Source organism: Glycine soja, chromosome 19 (assembly GCF_004193775.1).
Source record: "Glycine soja cultivar W05 chromosome 19, ASM419377v2, whole genome shotgun sequence".
Classification (NCBI taxonomy): domain Eukaryota; kingdom Viridiplantae; phylum Streptophyta; class Magnoliopsida; order Fabales; family Fabaceae; genus Glycine; species Glycine soja.
The window spans coordinates 35,646,729-35,666,801 of NC_041020.1; the positions used below are offsets into that span (position 1 = coordinate 35,646,729).

The 20,073-nt window shown below is 31.3% G+C and overlaps 1 protein-coding gene and 2 long non-coding RNA genes across 3 annotated transcripts; all 3 read left to right on the plus strand.

Annotated features, from left to right (window-relative positions):
* The first annotated feature begins 2,717 nt into the window (after positions 1–2,717).
* Positions 2,718–7,458, plus strand: LOC114399558. Its single transcript, XM_028361760.1, has 6 exons — positions 2,718–2,782; positions 5,452–5,761; positions 5,849–6,067; positions 6,161–6,424; positions 6,503–7,137; positions 7,225–7,458. Exons 2-5 carry the CDS (start codon positions 5,456–5,458, stop codon positions 7,115–7,117), a joined length of 1,404 nt encoding a protein of 467 aa, XP_028217561.1. The 5' UTR covers positions 2,718–2,782; positions 5,452–5,455; the 3' UTR covers positions 7,118–7,137; positions 7,225–7,458.
* Positions 7,459–8,138: 680 nt separating this feature from the next.
* On the plus strand, positions 8,139–8,500 carry LOC114399559. The gene is made up of 2 exons (XR_003663764.1): positions 8,139–8,199; positions 8,278–8,500. It is a non-coding gene; the product is annotated as an uncharacterized LOC114399559 (long non-coding RNA).
* Positions 8,501–11,540: 3,040 nt separating this feature from the next.
* LOC114398127 lies at positions 11,541–12,749 on the plus strand. Its single transcript, XR_003663508.1, has 2 exons — positions 11,541–12,468; positions 12,563–12,749. It is a non-coding gene; the product is annotated as an uncharacterized LOC114398127 (long non-coding RNA).
* The last annotated feature ends 7,324 nt before the right edge of the window (positions 12,750–20,073 follow it).

The window sequence follows — 20,073 nt, forward strand, 5'->3', positions numbered from 1 at the left end:
AAAATCCCATAAAATGACAAGCCGATTGTTTGTGTAGAAATAATTGGAAAAAAAAATATTTATAAAGATAAGTTAATGTGTAGAGTGACAATCACAGTTAAACGTACATCTAAATATAATAATAATGATGTTGATCATGAGGATGCCATGCACTCATGCGGCTGCTGCTGATGGTTTCATTTTTATGTAATCTAATAAAGTAAAATTCGTTTATTGTGGTTTTCTTTGGTTGCTTTTTATTTTGGGCTTTGCTAAGCACTGATTTCGGGCTTTTAAGTTATTGGCCTTTTTTGGCTGGACCAAAAAACACAACCCTAATTTCTTCTCTTTTCATTTCCAATGATTTTGATTTTGAAGCCATAGACTGTGATCTGTGATATGGAAATTGGGAACTCGTGTTATGTAAAGATGTGATGTGGTGTGGCTAGTGTGAACCGTTTGCTTGCTTCGTGTATGTACATTCTCTCCGGAGGCACCGTCGTGAGCTTTTCTCTCTGGTAGGTACGTTTTACCATTTTCCCTCTGTCTCTTTTTTTTTTTTTTTTGCTTTTTCTTTCAAAATCAGCAACAATCTCAGTTATCTTTTGATATCATTGACTGCACCGTCTTTTATTCCTTAAGTTAAACTACTAAAACTCTGCTGTGGCGTCACCATGCCTAGCCCTAAAAGATCATCAAAATGAAATGTGCAGTGAGAGAAAGAGAGTTAGTTAGTAGTTACCAGTGACAACTACTCTTCGGGAAGAAACAACCGGAGGAGGAGGAAAACTTGAAGAGGAAATGGTTCGGTAAAAGGAATTGAAGAGTTTTCTGGAGCGCATTGTTGGCATATAAGAATCTGAAACTAGAATTCCCCAATCCTTGATTCCTTTCTACTACTCACTCGATTGTGCTGAGAACAATCTGAACAAAACGGTGCGTATTAAGGGCCCCTTTTTCTCCGGTTATCTTTAACCTACGACCCCATGCCTGATGCTCAGAATGCCACCCCTGCACTGCGGCTATTCTTCATCCGCTCTCTTTCTCTTACTCTTTATTATTCAAAATTTAAGGATTAAATATATAATTAAGTTGTTTTTTTTTATAATAGAAAATTTAGGAAGTTAAAACATTCAAGTAGTGATATAATATCTCGTTAATTAAAATTACTTATAAAAAAATTATTGTTCATCGATTACTTTCTTCATATCTAATTATAAAAAAAATAAAAAATTTATCTGTCTGTTTTTATAAGATTTTATTTAATTATTTTTCCTTCAAACATTAATTAAAAAATAATTAAATAAATAGAAAAATAAAATGACATAATAATTTAGTTGACAGATTTAATTTGATTAATTAAATTAAATAATTTTTTAAGGAGCCTAAATTAGTCAAAAGGATTATAATTCTGATAGCTGGTATCAGTCACGATATCTTGTTTGTTTTATTGAATCTGAATTCCATTTGTTGGTGTTTTCGTCTCTCTGCATGTTTGTTTGTCTTTGGTAATTATACCCAATTGTAGTCTCTATTGGTATTGATATTTGGATTGCTTTTAATAACTTTTTTCCTTTTCAATTTCCTAATGCGTTTTCCTTTTAACTATAACTCATAATCCAATAATTCATTTTACCCTTTCAGCCATCATTCATTATTGCATTTGGATACTGACTAAAGAGAAAACATGGAAAAGAAAATCTGTTAGTATAAAAGTTACTTGCATTTGTTTAATGGTTCAAAATGCTGTAATATATTCTCTCTGGCTTCTTAAAATATGTCTTCCCCGTCCCGAGGAAACCCGTGGAGAATTTGAAGGATGTATATATGATGCTGATATATTCTTTAGTTCTTTGAAAAAGTGTTCTTGTGAAATGAGACAGCAGTATTACTGTTTCTAATTTCGTTTAAATTTTTTTTACCAAGTTCTTATTTCGTTTAATATTCATTATGTTTTAGTCTATTTTCTTAAAAAAAAAAACTATTAATGTTGTGTATGTGAATCTAAAATCTCATTAATATTTTATTTACCTATATTCTAATTTAATAATTTTTATAATAAGAATTTATCATAAGTAATGAAATATTTTTGTGTGTACGTGCAATAGTCAGACCTACTGAGGTTTAAACTTAAAATTATATGTATATCATCCTAAACATTCACCACTAGACCGATCCTAGTGATTAAGTAACTAAATATTAATTAAGAAAATTTTGATCAAAATATAAAAACATTTATTGAATAGATTGTATGTTTAATATCTAAAACATTAAATATATTTAATACTAGGAAGCTTTAAATTTAGTTTCCTCATTATCTTAGGAGCTGATTTTACGGATACGAGGTTCCTGTTGGAATTAACCGGAGCAAGTGGGAAAAAGACCAACATGAACATTGACCATTGATGGAGAAGAAACTAAACTTTCTTTGTCTTTTGTCCGTCAAATACTTGTGAGAGTGCTGTCCAAGACAAGTTTTCATCCCAACACCGCCATTTCCAGCATTGGGTCCCACAAGATCCTCCTTATTACCAGTGAGTGCTTCATTGCCCAATCAGATTCGGTCAAAAGGAAAATAATGTCGTTTATGTTTATGATGCAATTTTACTATCAACTCATTAGTCTCACATTTAATTTATAGTCTGTGTTGAAGATCTTTCTTAACTATGTATGTGTGTTGCAGCTGTTTCCCTCCCTGCATTGACGTTCTGCTCTTCGTTAATTAATTCTTCTTAATAGGTGTTCATTCAGTTATTTATTTGATTCTTGCTTTCATTTTGGATCGTGCTGCTCATCATCACAGGTACAAATGTTTGTTACCAATGAATATTTTTATTACGTGTTCACTGCCATTAATGACAATTGATATATGCTATACAAATTGTGTTCATGATGAGTGAACCTTAGATTCCCGTTTGAGATTGGATGCAATGATTCTTGCAGATAGTTTGCATTAATCATTGTATTTAATCTTGAATTGTCCGTTTGGACAGTTTGGGGAGACTGATATTTTTATGGTAGATTCATGTGTTAAGGTTAAAATTATTTTGTTTAATTTGATGAAATTTCGGTAATGCATTTCTAGTTGTTCTCTGGGTGCATACTTGGTTATCGGGAAATTAATTTCACCGATTTCATGTTGTGTACTTGGAGACCAATGCGAAATGCTGCCAAAATTTTGTCAAATTTAACAAAATAGAATTAACCCTGATGTATGAAGCTACCATAAAAGACGGTCTTCCCAAATGGGATAGGGCCACACCTATAATAAAAAAGTGAGATTTTCATGCATCGAATAACTTTGAGAGTATGACCGAGTTATTACTTAGATGGATCGAAGTTGGATGAATGAAAGTCGCATCAGCCCAGAATATGAGGAAGGCGTCGAGCAATTCTTACAATTTGCTTCAGAAAGAGGTCAACCGGATGAAGATGGAAAATATTATTGTCCTTGCATCAATTGTTTGAATGGAAGACGACAAATACTGGATGACATACGAGAGCATCTGTTGTGTGATGGAATTAAGAGGAATTATACGACGTGGATATGGCATGGTGAAATGACAGACATGCAGAGTGGGCAACAATCCGAACCGTTTGATGTAGAAATGGGAGATCGCTTGGAGGATATGATTCGTGACCTTGGACAAGAGTCTTTTCAGCAAGCACATGCCCCTATGTATGATACATTACAAACTGATTCAAAGAAACCTTTGTATCCGGGGTGCAAGAATTCGTTGACGCTGTTGTCGGCAGTTTTAAGTCTGGTTAATATCAAAGCCAGATATGGGTGGAGTGACAAAAGCTTTAGTTCACTGCTTCAAGTAGTGCACGACATGCTTCCAGAGGAAAACACATTGCCTAAAAGTTACTATCAAGCAAAGAAAATATTGTGTCCCATGGGTATGGAGTATCAGAAGATTCATGCTTGCCCGAATGATTGCATATTATACAGACATCAATTTCAAGAAATGTCGAAATGCCCTAGGTGTGGGGTATCACGGTACAAACTCAAGGATGATGAGGAGTGTAGTAGTGATGAAAACTCAAACAAGGGCCCCCCAGCGAAGGTGTTGTGGTATCTTCCGATCATTCCAAGGTTTAAGCGTATGTTTGCTAATGGAGACGACGCAAAAGACCTTACATGGCATGCAAATGAGAGAAACTGTGATGGAATGCTTCGTCATCCGGCTGATTCCTTGCAATGGAAGAAGATAGACCGTTTGTATCCGGATTTTGGCAAAGAGGCAAGAAATCTTAGGCTTGGACTAGCCACTGATGGAATGAATCCATATGGCAGTTTAAGCACGCAACACAGTTCGTGGCCAGTTTTGCTAGTGATTTACAATTTGCCTCCTTGGTTGTGTATGAAACGAAAATACATGATGTTGTCTATGATGATATCAGGCCCAAGACAACCAGGAAATGACATTGATGTTTATCTAAGTCCGTTGATTGAAGACCTGAGAAAGTTGTGGGATGAGGGGGTTTTAGTGTTTGATGGGTTTCGCAAGGAGACTTTTCAAATGCGTGCAATGCTATTTTGTACCATTAATGACTTTCCAGCATATGGGAATTTGAGCGGTTATAGTGTTAAGGGTCATCTTGCATGTCCCATCTGTGAAGAAGACACAAGCTACATACAACTGAAACATGGTAGAAAAACAGTGTACACTAGACATCGCCGTTTTCTAAAAGCTCATCACCCTTACAGAAGATTGAAAAAAGCTTTTAATGGAAGTCAAGAGCACGAAACTGCGCGGACACCGTTAACTGGTGAGCAGGTCTTCCAGCGGGTTGAACACCTTAATACTGTATTTGGAAAGACCCAAAAGAAGGATAAAAGTAAGAGTTGCATATGGAAGAAAAGGTCCATTTTCTTTGATCTTCTGTACTGGTCTGATCTAGATGTTAGACATTGTATTGATGTTATGCATGTAGAGAAAAATGTATGTGACAGTGTCATTGGGACACTCCTTAATATTCAGGGCAAGACGAAAGATGGTCTAAATACCCGTCAAGATCTAGCTGACATGGGCATACGATCGCAGTTGCATCCAAGGTCTGATGGTAAAAAAATATACTTGCCTCTAGCTTGTCATACTTTATCCAGAAAGGAAAAGTTCAGTTTTTGTCAATGCCTACGACGGGTCAAAGTTCCACAAGGATACTCTTCAAATATTAAGAGCCTTGTGCATTTGAAGGATCTTAAGTTGTTAGGCTTAAAGTCTCATGATTGTCACGTCTTGATGCAACAATTGTTATCGGTGGCCATACGAGACATTTTGCCTAACAAAGTCAGGCTTGCCATAACTCGGCTGTGCTTTTTATTCAATTCTATATGTAGCAAAGTTCTTGATCCTGTGAAGTTAGACGAACTGGAAAATGAGGCTGCTATTATATTGTGTGAGTTGGAGATGTATTTTCCGCCTGCATTCTTGATCCTGTGAATTAATGTTTTTTTTTTCACAGCCAAATGGCTACACAGTCAAACTCTCCTCCGCCTCCTCCTCCTTCTACTGGTGTAACATCGCATTCGTCGTCACCACCATTGAAGCGGACTAGAAAGGCCTCACGCCTAAGATTATTGGCGACTAGACCAGTTGGGGCAGAGAGACCCCTTGTCCATGTGGATCCTGTTACTGGCAAAGCAGACGGTCCCCACAGCAAGAAATTTAGAACATATTTAGGGATCGTTGCTCGTGATAAGGTGGATGTCACATACGAAAATTGGAAGCATGTCCCTATTACTCAGAAGGATTTGATATGGGAGGATATTCAGGTATCATGTATTATTTCATGTTCCATATTGTTTGTTAGCCAAATATTTGAATTTAGTATTAATAAAACCTAATTTACTCTTTGTTAGGCTGAATTTGATATCCCTGAAGCATCTGATTTAAGGACAAAAAAGAAAATACTTCAGACTGTGGGGGAGCGGTGGAGACAGTTTAAGTCTGATTTGACGTCGAAATGGGCACTTGCAGCTGACAAGGATAGTGTTGATGACACTGTATGCAAAATGTACGGCATTAGCAAGGAGAAATGGACCCAATTTTGCCAGAGCCGTAGAGACCCTTCATGGGAGGTAACTAATTTGGGATTTTCATTTTTTTAACTTTAAATGAACTTATTATAATACATTGTAATCATGAGTTTCATTAATGTTTCATTTTTACAGAATGTTCGAAAAAAAGCACAAGCTGTCCAAAAACAAAACACTGCCCCTCACGTGATGTCTCGTGGGGGTTATGAATATTTAGAAAAAAAGTTGATGGATGAGAAGAGAAAGAAAAAACTAGAGGAAGCAACTCAATCCGGAAGCACTGACACCGTCATTGATCCTCCATCTCCCATCAAACGACACGTGAAGTGGAAGCTAGCCCGCACCAAGAAAACTGGTGACATGACATCTGAAGCAGCAAAGGAAATTGCTGACAAGATTGTAAGTCACTTTCAATTCATAATTGTAATTATTTTTTTTATTGTGTGATTAAGTATAGAATAAATGTGTTCTTCACAGGATGCGCTTGAGGAGCAGGCCTCACAGGGTTCCTTTGTTACCCATGGACGTCATGATATACTGACTGCTGCCATTGGGCGACCAGAACACCCTGGTCGTGTGCGTGCTGTAGGAGCCGGTATAACCATCAAACAATACTTTGGATCAGCTTCAAGGACCTCCTCCATTGCTCCCGAATACCTGCAACAGTTGACGCAACAAATCAAGGACCAACAAGAGGATTCAATCACAGAAAAAGTCACTCGACGGCTAATGTTATCCCTCAGCCAAATGCAATCACAGGGACTCGCACTGCCTCCTGAACCTGATGTTGGTCCTTCAGCTGCTCGTGTCAGCACAAAGGAGAGTTGTGTTGATCCCTCAGGGAACGATCTAGACACCGGTGACTCATACAAATGTGGGTTGTATATTGAAGAATATCCTTCTCGCCTGGTTGCCCTGGGAAGAGTTTATGAGGGATCTACAACAATTCACAACATTCCTTTGCTGCATGATCAAGTTAAGGTTAGTGTTGAGGAGATTAGAGATGTAGATGCTCCCATTCCTGTACCCACTAAAGAGGTTAAGGTCGTGGGACAGGCTCTTAACACATTCCTTGCTTGGCCGACAATCTAGTCAAGCGTTTATCAGAACAGGTATTTTAGTGTCATTAAATGCTTATTTTTCCAATTAAAATGTTTACTGTGATTAAATTATGTCAATTAATTATGTTGGATAAACAGGGAGCTGTGAGACCCGCGAAACCTGCAGATAGGCCGGATGATGAGGTCGATGATCCGCTATATCTAATGACATTGACCATTCCACAGCTTTTTCTGAAGCCATTGCAGGTTATGTGGGATGCTACCTTGTTTGGCCTATTTAATGAAAACTTTCCCTTGTACATAAAGCATGAAGATCTGTCTGAAATTGCACATGGTGGTCAATGTCTCAGCATATCTGTTATACAGTTGTGGATTCTGTAAGTCAATTTAGATTATTGTTAGTTACCTAATTTATTGTTTTACCTTCATGCATAATTTACTTTGTGTTAACAATAATAGGATTCCTCGAGCCACAGTCTATCCAGAGATCTGGCCAATCACAATTTGAATCAGAAAATTACATTAAGAACTGGATGCAAAATTCAAAACGAGATGTTTACCTAGGAGCCTACTTGAATGGGTAACTTAAACTCAACAAATGAATTTAAATAATGTATAATAGTATAATAACATATATTGGTCTCCACTGCAGTGCACATTGGCAAATGGTCGTTATTTTGCCTAAGGAAAATGTTGTCATTTGGTTTTGTTCGTTGCATAATAAGCCAGACAACTACCTCAAAGGCATAATTAATAGGTCAGTGTTGTTTTTTAATATATTTGCATTAGCATTAGTCAGGTAAATCAAAATTTTAAATGTACAATAAGAATCTATGTTTGTATTCAATAGTGCTTTGAAAGGACTTGACGATACTCAACAAAGTAAATCCAAGACTCCTGCTAGGTGGATTGTTGTTAAAGTAAGTTATTTAAACAATATGTTTTCACTTATATTTTAGTATTGTGTAGACTAATTTGTACTGAACGTTGCATATCTAAATTTCATAATGTATTTAGTGTAATAGACAAAAAGGAAGCACTGAGTGTGGGTATTACGTCATGCATTGGATGTCAACTATAATCTTAGGAAATTTCCAGAATAATTGGGAAATGGTAATTTTTAATTCACCAAATTTCATATTATTATGATTGCTAATATATTATTAACTTATGTTTTATTATATCATGCAGTATTTCACTGATCCTAGACCATTGGAACCAGAAAGATTGAAGGCACTTCGCAACCAGTGGGCAAAGTACTATTTGAAAGTGAAAAATGAAACTTAGGATGTTTAGACAATCTTGTAATTGTAGTTTATATTTACTTACTTAATTTACAATTCATGTCTCAACATTAAATATGTTTTAAATTCATAGTAATTAGTAAATTTCTTATTGAATTTTCTGGTAAAAACTGTTTCAAAACAGAATGAAAATTATATGTTGTGTGGTCTGATTTTAAAATTTGCAGGTTATTTTTGGGATTTATTGAAAAAACAGACATCATGTTAAAAATAAATTTCTAAAACAACATCGGTCTTTAAAAAAACTGATGTGAAATGTTACTTACAACATCAGTTTTTTTAAAAACTGATGTTAAATGTCACTTACCTCAACATTTTTTAACATCGGTTTTTAAAAAAACTGATGTTGTAAGTAACATTTCACATCAGTTTTTTTAAAAACCGATGTGAAATGTCACCTACAACATCAGTTTTTTAAAAACCGATGTCAAATATCACATTTAACATCGGTTATTTTAAAAACCGATGTTATATGTCACTAACAACATCAGTTTTTTAAAAATCGATGTTGATTTATAGATTTATAACTTTTTTTTCTTCATAATTCATATCATATAACATCGCCTATTTAAATAACCGATGTTAAATATCACTTACAACATCAGTTTTTTAAAAAACCGATGTTAAATGTCACTTACAACATCAGTTTTTTCAAAAACCGATGTTAAATGTCACTTACAACATCAGTTTTTTAAAAAACCGATGTTAAATGTCACTTACAACATCAGTTTTTTAAAAAACCGATGTTAAATGTCACTTATAACATCAGTTTTTTAAAAAACCGATGTTAATTTATAGATTTATAATTTTTTTTTTCATAATTCGTATCATATAACATCGCTTATTTAAATAACCGATGTTGTATTTATTAGTTAACATCGGTTTTGAAAAACCGATGTTAATGATACTACTTTCCACATCGGTACTTTCAACATCAATTAATAACCGATGTTGAAAGTCTTAAATAACCGATGTTAAAACCTTATTTTCTAGTAGTGATAGATAGTAAGGTGTTACACTATAAGTGTGCAAGTGAAATGTTAAAATGGGATAAACAGTGAGAAAAAAGAAAAAGAAAAATAAGAAAACAAAAAAATCTTAATCGTTAATTTCAAAAACTAATAAATCTAATGGTTTAAAAAGACTTTCCCATGGTGGGAGACCTTTTTAGCTTTTTTTCTCATTCTAGCCACCGCCCATGTTCCAATTCCTTCATGTATTCTCTTGCTCCCAAAATATATCTTCAAAACTAGAATAAAAAAGAATCCATGTGCTTGTTAAATTTAGATTGATTTCCTCACCTTCCTCGAGGAATCAAGTTTTATTTTTTCCGAGTTGATAATAGCAAGATATCAAGTGAATTTAGGGAAAAACAATTAAAACAAATAAAAACTTTGGATCAATTGGGATTGGGATGTGATACATGTACAACAATTTGTATAAAGTTAATTTTTATTATGACATGTAATGAATGATATGCAAGAGAGAAATAGACATAAAAAATGTTGTTATACAAATCGTTGTATATATTATTATGACAACTTCTAGAGGTCTTGCACGGTGGGAAAATGATTTTGGACGGTGTGATTAAAATGAACGGTTGGATGAGTGAGAGTGCACCGGATGGAGAAAGTATGATATAATTATGTTTAGTTTTTAGCATTTAGGCTTTGTTTCACTTGAAGAGGGACGTCTTCCAAATGGCCTCTGACAATAGCGCCACCATGAAGTCAGAGACTTTGTCATAGTTGGGTCAAATCTGCTTCAAAAAAACCAAGATTAAAAGGCTTTGTTTTTAGTCCAATAATGGGTTTTCTTCGATTGGGATTCCAATGTAGTGTTTTATGCTTTGATACATCGAAACCAAAACATTATTGATCGATCTTCAGTTTTGTGTCATGGGATTTGGTTATTTCTATGATGAAATGGTTGATCTGGACTTTTTTTTTTTGGATTGTATATTATTTTTAACAATAGTAACCCAATGAAAATATGATGTTACAATTGTGAGTCTTGAGTATTTTTTTTCCTTTCACCAAGTTATTATTTGAGTCATTTGGAGATGAATTTTGAAACAAATATTGAAAGTCACGGACGAAAGATGTGAAAATGTGTGGATCGATAGGTGCGTGGCTGAGGTCAAAGATGGCAGTGGTTGTATTTTGAAGTTTAGGTCGAAAGGGGTGGTGGTTGAGGTCAGAGATAATGGATGGTAGTCGTATTTTGAAGTTTATATCTGTAATTTTTTTTTTTAAAAAAAAACAATTACATGCTACTCTCTCCCTTCAATTTACCCTCACATATCTAATAATTCATTTTAATCATACAGCTCAAAAACATATCCACCGTACACGACCTATGAAGGTCACTTACGTTAGAAGTCGTCATATTATTATACAAATAACATTTCTAAGATCGTAATGCAACAAAACATTGTTAAAAGTGAGTTTAATTTTAATATATTATTAAAACATTTTTTTTACACTATTGCCTAATTAAAAATTATGTTATATATATATAACTCGTAAAATAATTACCATAAAACTCAATAAATTTATATCATATATCTTCTTCATTTCCTTTTTCCGTCATTTCCTCCGTTCCTTCCATTTTTATAAGCTTTTGGAAAATAAATCAAGCAGAGATGATGATGCACACTTTATGAGGATATGACTTATGAGGAGCAATATTTATTTTCTCAAAACCCGTTTGACCATGCGCTGTCGCCGTTGAAGGTTAGTTTGTATGTCTTTTTTAGTACTTGCCGTGAAAAAGATGTAAATACGTCATAATAAACGTGTAACCAAGTGCCCATTTTAATAAAATTCTTAAAAATTAACAAAACAGTGAAAAATTCCTCTCCTACGCACGAACAACAAAGAGTACACACTGTACAAATGTCAGAGGCAACTAAATCCGGTTCAAAAAGATAAAATAAATAAAAGGTAAAATTATACTTTTGGTCTCTCACTCTAATTTCAATCTTAAATTTGATCTCTCGATAATTTAATTCATAAATTTGGTTTTCTTTTAACTTCAATCTTAAATTTAATCTCTCAATAATTTAATTCATAAATTTAGTATAAAATTCTGCAACATTGGTCTTAAACGCTTCAATTGCACGTTTACGGGTTAAACAGTGACATTGACTTATGTTTTTTTATCCATGCATGGTAAAAAAAAATTACACTGAAAAAACCTTAATTTTTATTTTTATTTTCTTCTCCTTGCATCTTGAAACCCTAATTTACGCTACGCCATCGAGGTCACCCTCACAACCTCACCTTCTACCTCTGCCTCAGTGAGTCTTCCCCGTCGTTGCGCCATCGTTCCTCACCAACATTGGGTCGTCCTTGCACAACGTCGTCGAGGTTACTAGTGGAGCTTGAACTCTAGAGACCCTTTGAGTATTCATTGAGCTTTCAACTAAATGGTTCATCTTCGAAGCTATGTCTCGCAAATGAATGGATTTTTCAACGTAAATTAAGCATCTTGGTGCAGATTAACACAACCCCTTTTGAACCTACCCTTGAATTCCTGGAACCCGATCCAGTGAGCAGAAGAGCAAAGCTTGTATCTTTACCTCAGGAATTGCAAGAGTACGAAAAACATAGAAATGGGTCATTCGAGTTTTGAAGGAAGAAGAACTAAAGAGAGGTGAGATGAGGAGCACCTTCTCTTCTCTCACTCTCTTCTTTCTTTCACCTTTGGTTGAGAGAATGAGAAAGAAACCACAAGCTTTAGCTTCACAGAAATTGTGTGATTTTTTTTTCTCTCGGTGAGACGATTGTGCCTAAGAAAATCTCGAGTAGTTGCCATGCGTTGCGGTTCACGCCGACGGGAACGGGTGAGAACCAGAGGATTACTCCCGTCGTGATGGAGGCTATTAGCGGCTTAATTGAAGTGCCTTGTCATGGTTGTACCGGCGTAAAAAAAAAATTAGGGTTTTTTTTTTCTGAAGATTTGAATCCTAATGATGAACTTATTCGTTGCAGTATGCTGTGAAGAGGAAGGTTGTGGGAATATGGGGATGCAAGGATTGTGGTAAAGTGAAAGCTGGCGGTGCCTACACTTTGAAGTAATGTCCTTTTTGCTTCCTATCCTACTCATAAATTTTGATTTTTTTTCCCTTGAGATAAACTAGCTGACTCTGTTCTTCACTATTAGGATAGTACTGCAAGTGCTGTCACTGTGCGCAGCACCATCTGGAGGTTGAGGGAACAAACCGAGGGTTGAGCTTTTTGGTTGATGTTAGATTTTGAGCAAATTAACTGGAGAAATGATTCGTTTTTGTTTAGGGAGCTGTATTGTTTCAACTTACAATGCAGTGTGAATTGTTTTTTGTTGTTGTTGGATAAACCTTAAAGTGGTTTTTTTTACCATAAATAAGTAAAAAAGGCAAACACTTTTAAGGTGCATCTTAGATGTTGACACGTGACGATTAACGCTTAATGATCAATGTTCAATTGAGTCATTTAGGATTAATATTATAAGATTTTATAAAATAGGAGATCAAATTTATGAATTAAATTATTAGGGGATTAAATACGAAATTAGAGTTAAAGTAAGAGACCAAAAATATAATTTTACCTAAATAAAATGAATCAATATATTTATTTAATTTTCAAAAACATAAAAGGTTAACCTTTTTTTTCCTACTGAAAAGTTGAAGGAAAAGTAAAAAGCTTCGAAATGAAGCCATTTTTTTATGACGTGTAGATGACGACTAGTTTGCAATTTGGCCCACGAGGACGGCAGGGGTGGTTGTGGGAAAAAAAGGAAGGATGTTTAGTTGGATTGGAAAATATATATCATTTATTATTTGAATATTTCATAATAAATAAAATGTTTCTACCATTTAAAAAAATTCTAATTTTTTAATTCTTATATTATTCTTACATTAAAAATATTTTATATTAAGAATATACATTTCCAGCGCCTGTGACACACTTTACTTTTGCCAGTATTTACATATTAGGCATTCAGATGTTTTATATAAGGGAAAAATGTGTTTAATTTCTATATTTTTATCCAACGAGATCAAAATTTCTGTCATTTAATTAACAAATTTAGTTTTAAAAATTAAAAAATATGTAAATTTAGTATCTCTTAATTTTAAAAAACACAAAAAATTCTTAAATAGAAGAAGAAACAAATTCATATATTTTTAAATTCAATATAAAAATATAGATCCTTAACCACATTTGATGGAAAGAAATGGAATTAAAAACACATCTTTTTTTCCTTTCTATTAACGTACATTTTTTTTAATAGAATCAAATCAGTCTTGAGGTTCTACTAGGAATCTAAAACATTGTATTGAGGGACAGAGCCAGCACTTGGGGTGGAGAGGGGGGGGGGGGGGGGGCAACTATTAAAAAAATTCCAAAAAGTATTTATACATAATTGTTTATATAAAACCTTCATAATGTTTCAAAATATTAATTATATTAATCATCTATCTAAATATGGAATTTTTTTTTGCATGTCACAAAAATTGTCTATAAGTGAAACCTATACGAAATTTCTGAATAATTTTCTTTTCAATGTATAACAAGAGACGATCAAATATCATCACGAACACCACCTATAATAGGATGCATAAAATTGATCAAAATATGTGCTACTAATAAAAGAATTAAATTTTTTCAAGAAAAATAAAACTATTCAAATTTTCAAAATCCATCCTATATTTTTTTAGAATATTTATTTTAAATTCAAAAATCTTTCCAAACAATATTTTTTTCCATAATTAGTTTAATATTTAGATTCAGGCTTCAGCTGTATTCATTACTTTTTAAAAATAATAGAATAGTTAATCATGTTTTAGCTACCCACATCTAATATTTAAAGTGTAGAAGAAGATAAAATTTTGTCTTTTTCTTTTTCTACAGATCAATCCTTCCTTATGGACCTAGTGGATCCCCGAAAAAAACTCCACGTACAGCTTTTAATACAAAATCAATATCATTGTTGAAATATTAAGATAACTAAAATAAAGTTAATTAAACTCCTCTCTTACAAGATACGGTTGTAGGTTAATAAGTTTAGTAAGAAGTAAGAACACTAGACCAATGTTGATTTCATTGATTATGGTCTCTTGTAAACTTCTATTTGCCGTTAAAGTCTCTTATATTGGGCTTGGCTATTGCTGTGACTACACGAATCCATTCATGAACGTAAAAGCAGTTGACGCCAAGGTAAAGATATTCTTAAAGTAGTGATCATCAAATGCTTAATTCAAAGTCTATATTATATTAAATTATTAACTCATGCAAGGAAAAAAACAAGCTTAAGCTTAAGCCATCATAATCATGTCAATGAGTAAATGGCAACCGACCTTTCCCCTTGACGTAGATGACGTGCATCAAGTGTGTGCCTCTGTTAGAAGGTCACGTAATTATACTAATAATAATAATACAATATACCTTAACGGTATGTTTGTTACCTACGGTAGAAGATAAACAAGACATTAAAAAAAACTATGAAATTTAAATTATAAAAAAAATGAAAGTAAAGAATTTTTTTATTTATTTTTGTTTTCAAAGGTTATTTTTTCTTTCACCTTTCCTCTCATTAAATATATAAGAGAAAATATGATTTTTGATTCAAATTTAACAACTATTGACGGTTTTTTTACCGCAACAAATTGCAAGCATAATAGCCAAGCCCCCAACCCCACAGATTCGATTAACAGATTAAAAGGGACCTTAAATTTTAATGGTATCACATGTACAAAAACTTATATGGTCTGCAATAAGCAACTAAATTCAAACGTTAACATGGGATCGATGAAGTGAAGTGAATTGAATTGAATCGTGGATGATGTTGCGAGTCTAAGAGCCCCTCACAACCTCATGCCACTTCTTTCCAGCAACTTCATCCATCATTGACACTCTTTCCATGTAGTAGTTACTTTCATCTTTCTTCATTTTCCTACCACATTTCTTTGTCATAACCTTTGTCACTATGTTTCACAGCTATGATTTTTAAAGTAATTGTCATACAACTAATGTTATCTTGATATACATCATTTTATCATAGGGTTTTTTTCATACACCATTGTGTAATAGGGTATAAAAACTTTACACTATTTACACATTTTAATTAAATTCATTTATTCATTCCTTAAAGACAAAGCATAAAGTATAATTTTTTACTTTTTTTTCTTTATATTCTTAAATTAAAATTTGAATCCATCTTGATAATTCATGCAACAAAAATTAACGTATCTAAGAAAAATTCTATTTTTGAGCTAAGAAGAACTATTGTTGTATTTTATCTAATGTTTTATCCATTTCTGAACCTATTAATTGTTCTTAAAGCAAGGATTAGCAAAATCTCCTAATCAAATAACAACTTTGTTAATTAGTATCTAAGAATAATAATTAAATTAAATCATTAAAAATAAAATAATTTTAGTAAAAAGCGTAACATTTGATATTATCAACACCTTTCCCATTTCTAATATTTTTTAATTGTTAACCTTAAAAAATTTAATATAATAATATTAACAAAAAAAATATTATATATATATAGAGAGAGAGAGGTTGGTTTGGCTAAAGACCTTTTCAATGATCTAGGCCCAACAACCATTTTAATCAAGTAGACTTTAATAAAAGCCTAAGCCTAGAAAATGGTTTTCCATCGTTATTTAATATAACATATGTGATACTATTATTGTTTTTTTAATATTACTTTAATTTATATTTAAGATAATTGAAAATTATTTGATAGTATAAAAATTTTCTATAGTAATGTATGTGTACCTGTCAAAGGGTGGCAAGATAATTTTTTTATGAATAGCTTCTTCCGTCCTAGGTATTCTCTTTAAGTATTTGATTGTCCGAGATACCTGCCAAAAACACTTTTGACATCTTATTCAAGGGGAGCAATACTACTTTCTTTCTTTCCTTAAGGTATATATCACATATGTATATATAGTTGGAACACACTGTTAGTTAGTACAGACGTTATACAACCTTCCATCAATAATTAAATGAATACGCTCATCAAAATTACCTTTCACAAAGATACATTGATTTGGTCTCGTTTAAGAAAAAATTAACATAATTAGAAAAAAACAGCAACCATCTTTGGGGCGGGATGGCTAAGTAAACGTCCAACAAGCACACACATGGATAGGAGGTAAAATGTATGCTGCTGAACTGTGCAAGTTGGAAATGAAACCAATGAGAAAAAAATTGACATATTTTAATTCAACGCTTATGGATTTCATCTGGGTTCGTCCAGTGTCTCACGCATCTTCTAATAAAATTCCTCCTCTCAAATAAATTAAGTAGGAAGTTTAAAGGAGTCGTGAAGTTGCTGCTGCCACGAGCTAAAAATGTATAAATGATGGTTAGATTGTTAAAGGAGTACTGCAGTTGGCGCTGCCACGGTCCTTTAAAAACATTGATTGTACTTTCACAATATACCTTTAAAAAAGTAATTAGTTTGGATGGTCAAATTCCATAAAATTTACTATTTTAAATTATTTATACTTTTTATTGTCTTAAATTTTTTTTCTGATGAATTTAGATGAAAAAATAGTTTGATAATAATTATTTCTTAATCAATAACATACATATGTTCTTTACAAATCAGAACCAAGGATAAGGCTTTTGATGATTATAGGGCATAGATCCATAGAAAGAAAATACCAGGGCATTTATTACTTTTTTACCCTTGTACAATTGAGTAAAAATCTTATAAACAAATGAGTATAATAGGACAAATTTTAAAAATTATTTATCATTTATTTTTATAGAAATATAATTATATGCATAAATCCTTTTAAAAATTACACATAGACAATGAATGTGATTACGCACAAATAACTTATTAATTACATCATTAAAAAAACTCAAAACGACAACTAAAAGAATTTACAGTTATGAAATCCAATGAATAAAATCATACATACTAAATGAGTCACCTGTGAACATGACATTATATAATTGACGTGATAGCATATTCTATTAAGTGTGACATTGGTTCATGAAATAAAAAAAAATGGAGAGAAAAAGATTTTTAAATTAAAAGAATAACAAATGTGTGAGATTCACACAAATATTTTGTATTTTTTTATTTGAATTCAATCAAATCATAGATTAAATTTGATGATTACAATTGGAATTTAGAGATTATAATTGTAGAATTAAGTTATTAATTTAACAAAGACAAAATATTGTCAAATTAGCAAGGATATGTTTCAATTCAATGTCAGGAACTCCCCCCTAAGATTGCGCTAGTTGATAGAGGTGAGAAAGGTACGTGATAAAAAAATCTGAAATCTAAAAAGAAGTAAGCACACGACACACACAACAAAAAAAACCTCTATCTACATGATTTACAGCTCTATAAACTAATTTAATAGACATTATTTTTAGTAAAAGCATTTTCATCTACTTCCTTTTCTGAACGTGAACAACATAAATAGTATATAATATTGGTCACGTTAATTATAATTTTATATTTTATGAAAAATTCATCTAGATTATCTCTTATAGAGTCTTGGTTTGCATGACTCAATATTTCATGAAAACCTGATCACCTCATTCAGGTGGTGTTATAGGCGCGGTGTACATGCTATGGGAAGAATATATATAGTGAAACAACCTTGGTTTACTGTTAAAATTGTTAAACATAATTGCACTGAATGGATATTTTGCACCTAATCCATAATCCATGTAAAAATTTCAAATTAAACACAAATGTTGGTGAATTATTACATAAAATTTTTATTTTTAAAGTGTTGTCATTATAATTCTGCAAATAAAAGTTCTAATATTTAATATCTACATAGTAGAGTTGATATCCATTGTGGAAAAATAATTTAAATTTAATTTGATCAACATATTTAAATTAAAATGTACTATTTTTTATCATATATATCACTTGATATATTAAAAATTTATTAAATAATGTGTAATTATGTATGGAATAAATGATAATTTTAAAAAAATCATATTTAAATTGATTAAAAATATATTATCTTATTCAATATATTCTTGATCAAATAAATTAACCCGTTTGATCTTTTATTTAATTTTATTTCTTAAATCAATTTTTATAAGGAATAACTACACCAACAAAAAGGTAAAATGAAAAACATAAATAATATATAATATTGATCATGTTATATAGATGTACTTAATGGAGTGATTGTATGTGATTAAAAAACGAAGTGAATATATGCAAATACGAATATGAGATTTATGATAAAAAAAATAACAAAAGTAGAACAAATAAGATTAATTTAATAACTTTTTAAAAGAAATAATATATAATTATTACAAGATGGTTTAAAAAAAAGAAGATAAAATTTAAGTATAATATTAAATTCAATATTATTTAATTATTTTAACATCTATTCATAATAGAAAAGTTATTTAAAATTTTATATTATTGACTATACTTAAATTCAACATCAAGAAATTTAAATCAGTTAATTAAATAATGTGTGCCAGTTGTTATAAACATCAAGATATTTGATTCTTATGATAATAAATAATGTTTTAAAAAATAGAAATATAAGTATATTTTTTACATAAAAGCAATGTCATTTTGATATTTGGTTTGTATTGTAAACAATCTTATATACACCAATTATTCTAAAGTTCATTTCAAGGAAGTTTTTCAAGATCTATAGTAAGTATTTTAAAATTAATCCAAAATCTATATAAGTATCCATGGTAACTATTATTGCTATTAATATTCATTTTCTCTCTTCTATATTTATTTATTATGGTCGTATAGAATCATGGAGTGAGATGAAGACATGTTAGAAAACAAGAATAAAGAATAACATACAATCTGGTGGTGTTCCATTGTGATGCTTATCTTAACCATCATTTATATATATATATATATATATATATATATATATATATATATATATATATTAAAATAATTATATATAAACATAAGATAAAATATTTTTTTATTTTTTGGGTTTAATTTTGTTTTCTAAATTTTAAAAAAAATAATTTAATTTGTTCTCATATTTTTATTAAATCATTTATTGTATGACATTGCATGTTCCAACTTAGTCTTGTAATTTTTCATCAATATATTTATCATAAATGCATTTCTATATGTTAACAGTTTTAAATTTTTACTTAGTTTAGTCTTTTGTAAATAATATACCAACAACAATAATCTCAATAAAATTAAATATGCATTTCATTATTTATAAAATTTTAAAACATGAATAACCACGAATATCATCAAAGCTAAATAGACAATGTTATTTTATAAAATATATATTTTAATCATATTAGTTTTAGTTCTAATTAAATAAGTTCTACATTGTTAGAATTATACTATGTAAGTATCTATGGTAACTATTATTGTTATTAATATTTATTTTCTTTTTTATATTTATTTATTATCATCATCGTGACAGGCGTAGACAATGTTAGAGAGAAGAATAACGAATCACATATAATCTTGTGGTGCTACATGCTTATCTTAATCATCATTTATACATTTTTTTAAATAATTATATGTAAACATATGATTAAATACTTTTTTTTATTTTTTTATTTTTTGGGTTTAACTTTGTTTTCTAAATTTAAAAAAAAAATACTTTGATTTGTTCTCATGCTTTTATTAAATCATTTATAATATAAAATTTCCAAACTGATGCTGAAAATTAGTCTTGCAATTGTTCATGAAT

Coding starts and splice junctions, on each gene's coding strand:
- LOC114399558 (XM_028361760.1), top strand. CDS start 5,456: ATGGCTACACAGTCAAACTCTCCTCCGCCTCCTCCTCCTTCTACTGGT. Junction 6,068..6,160: donor GTAGAGACCCTTCATGGGAG/GTAACTAATTTG, acceptor TCATTTTTACAG/AATGTTCGAAAAAAAGCACA. Junction 6,425..6,502: donor AGGAAATTGCTGACAAGATT/GTAAGTCACTTT, acceptor TGTTCTTCACAG/GATGCGCTTGAGGAGCAGGC.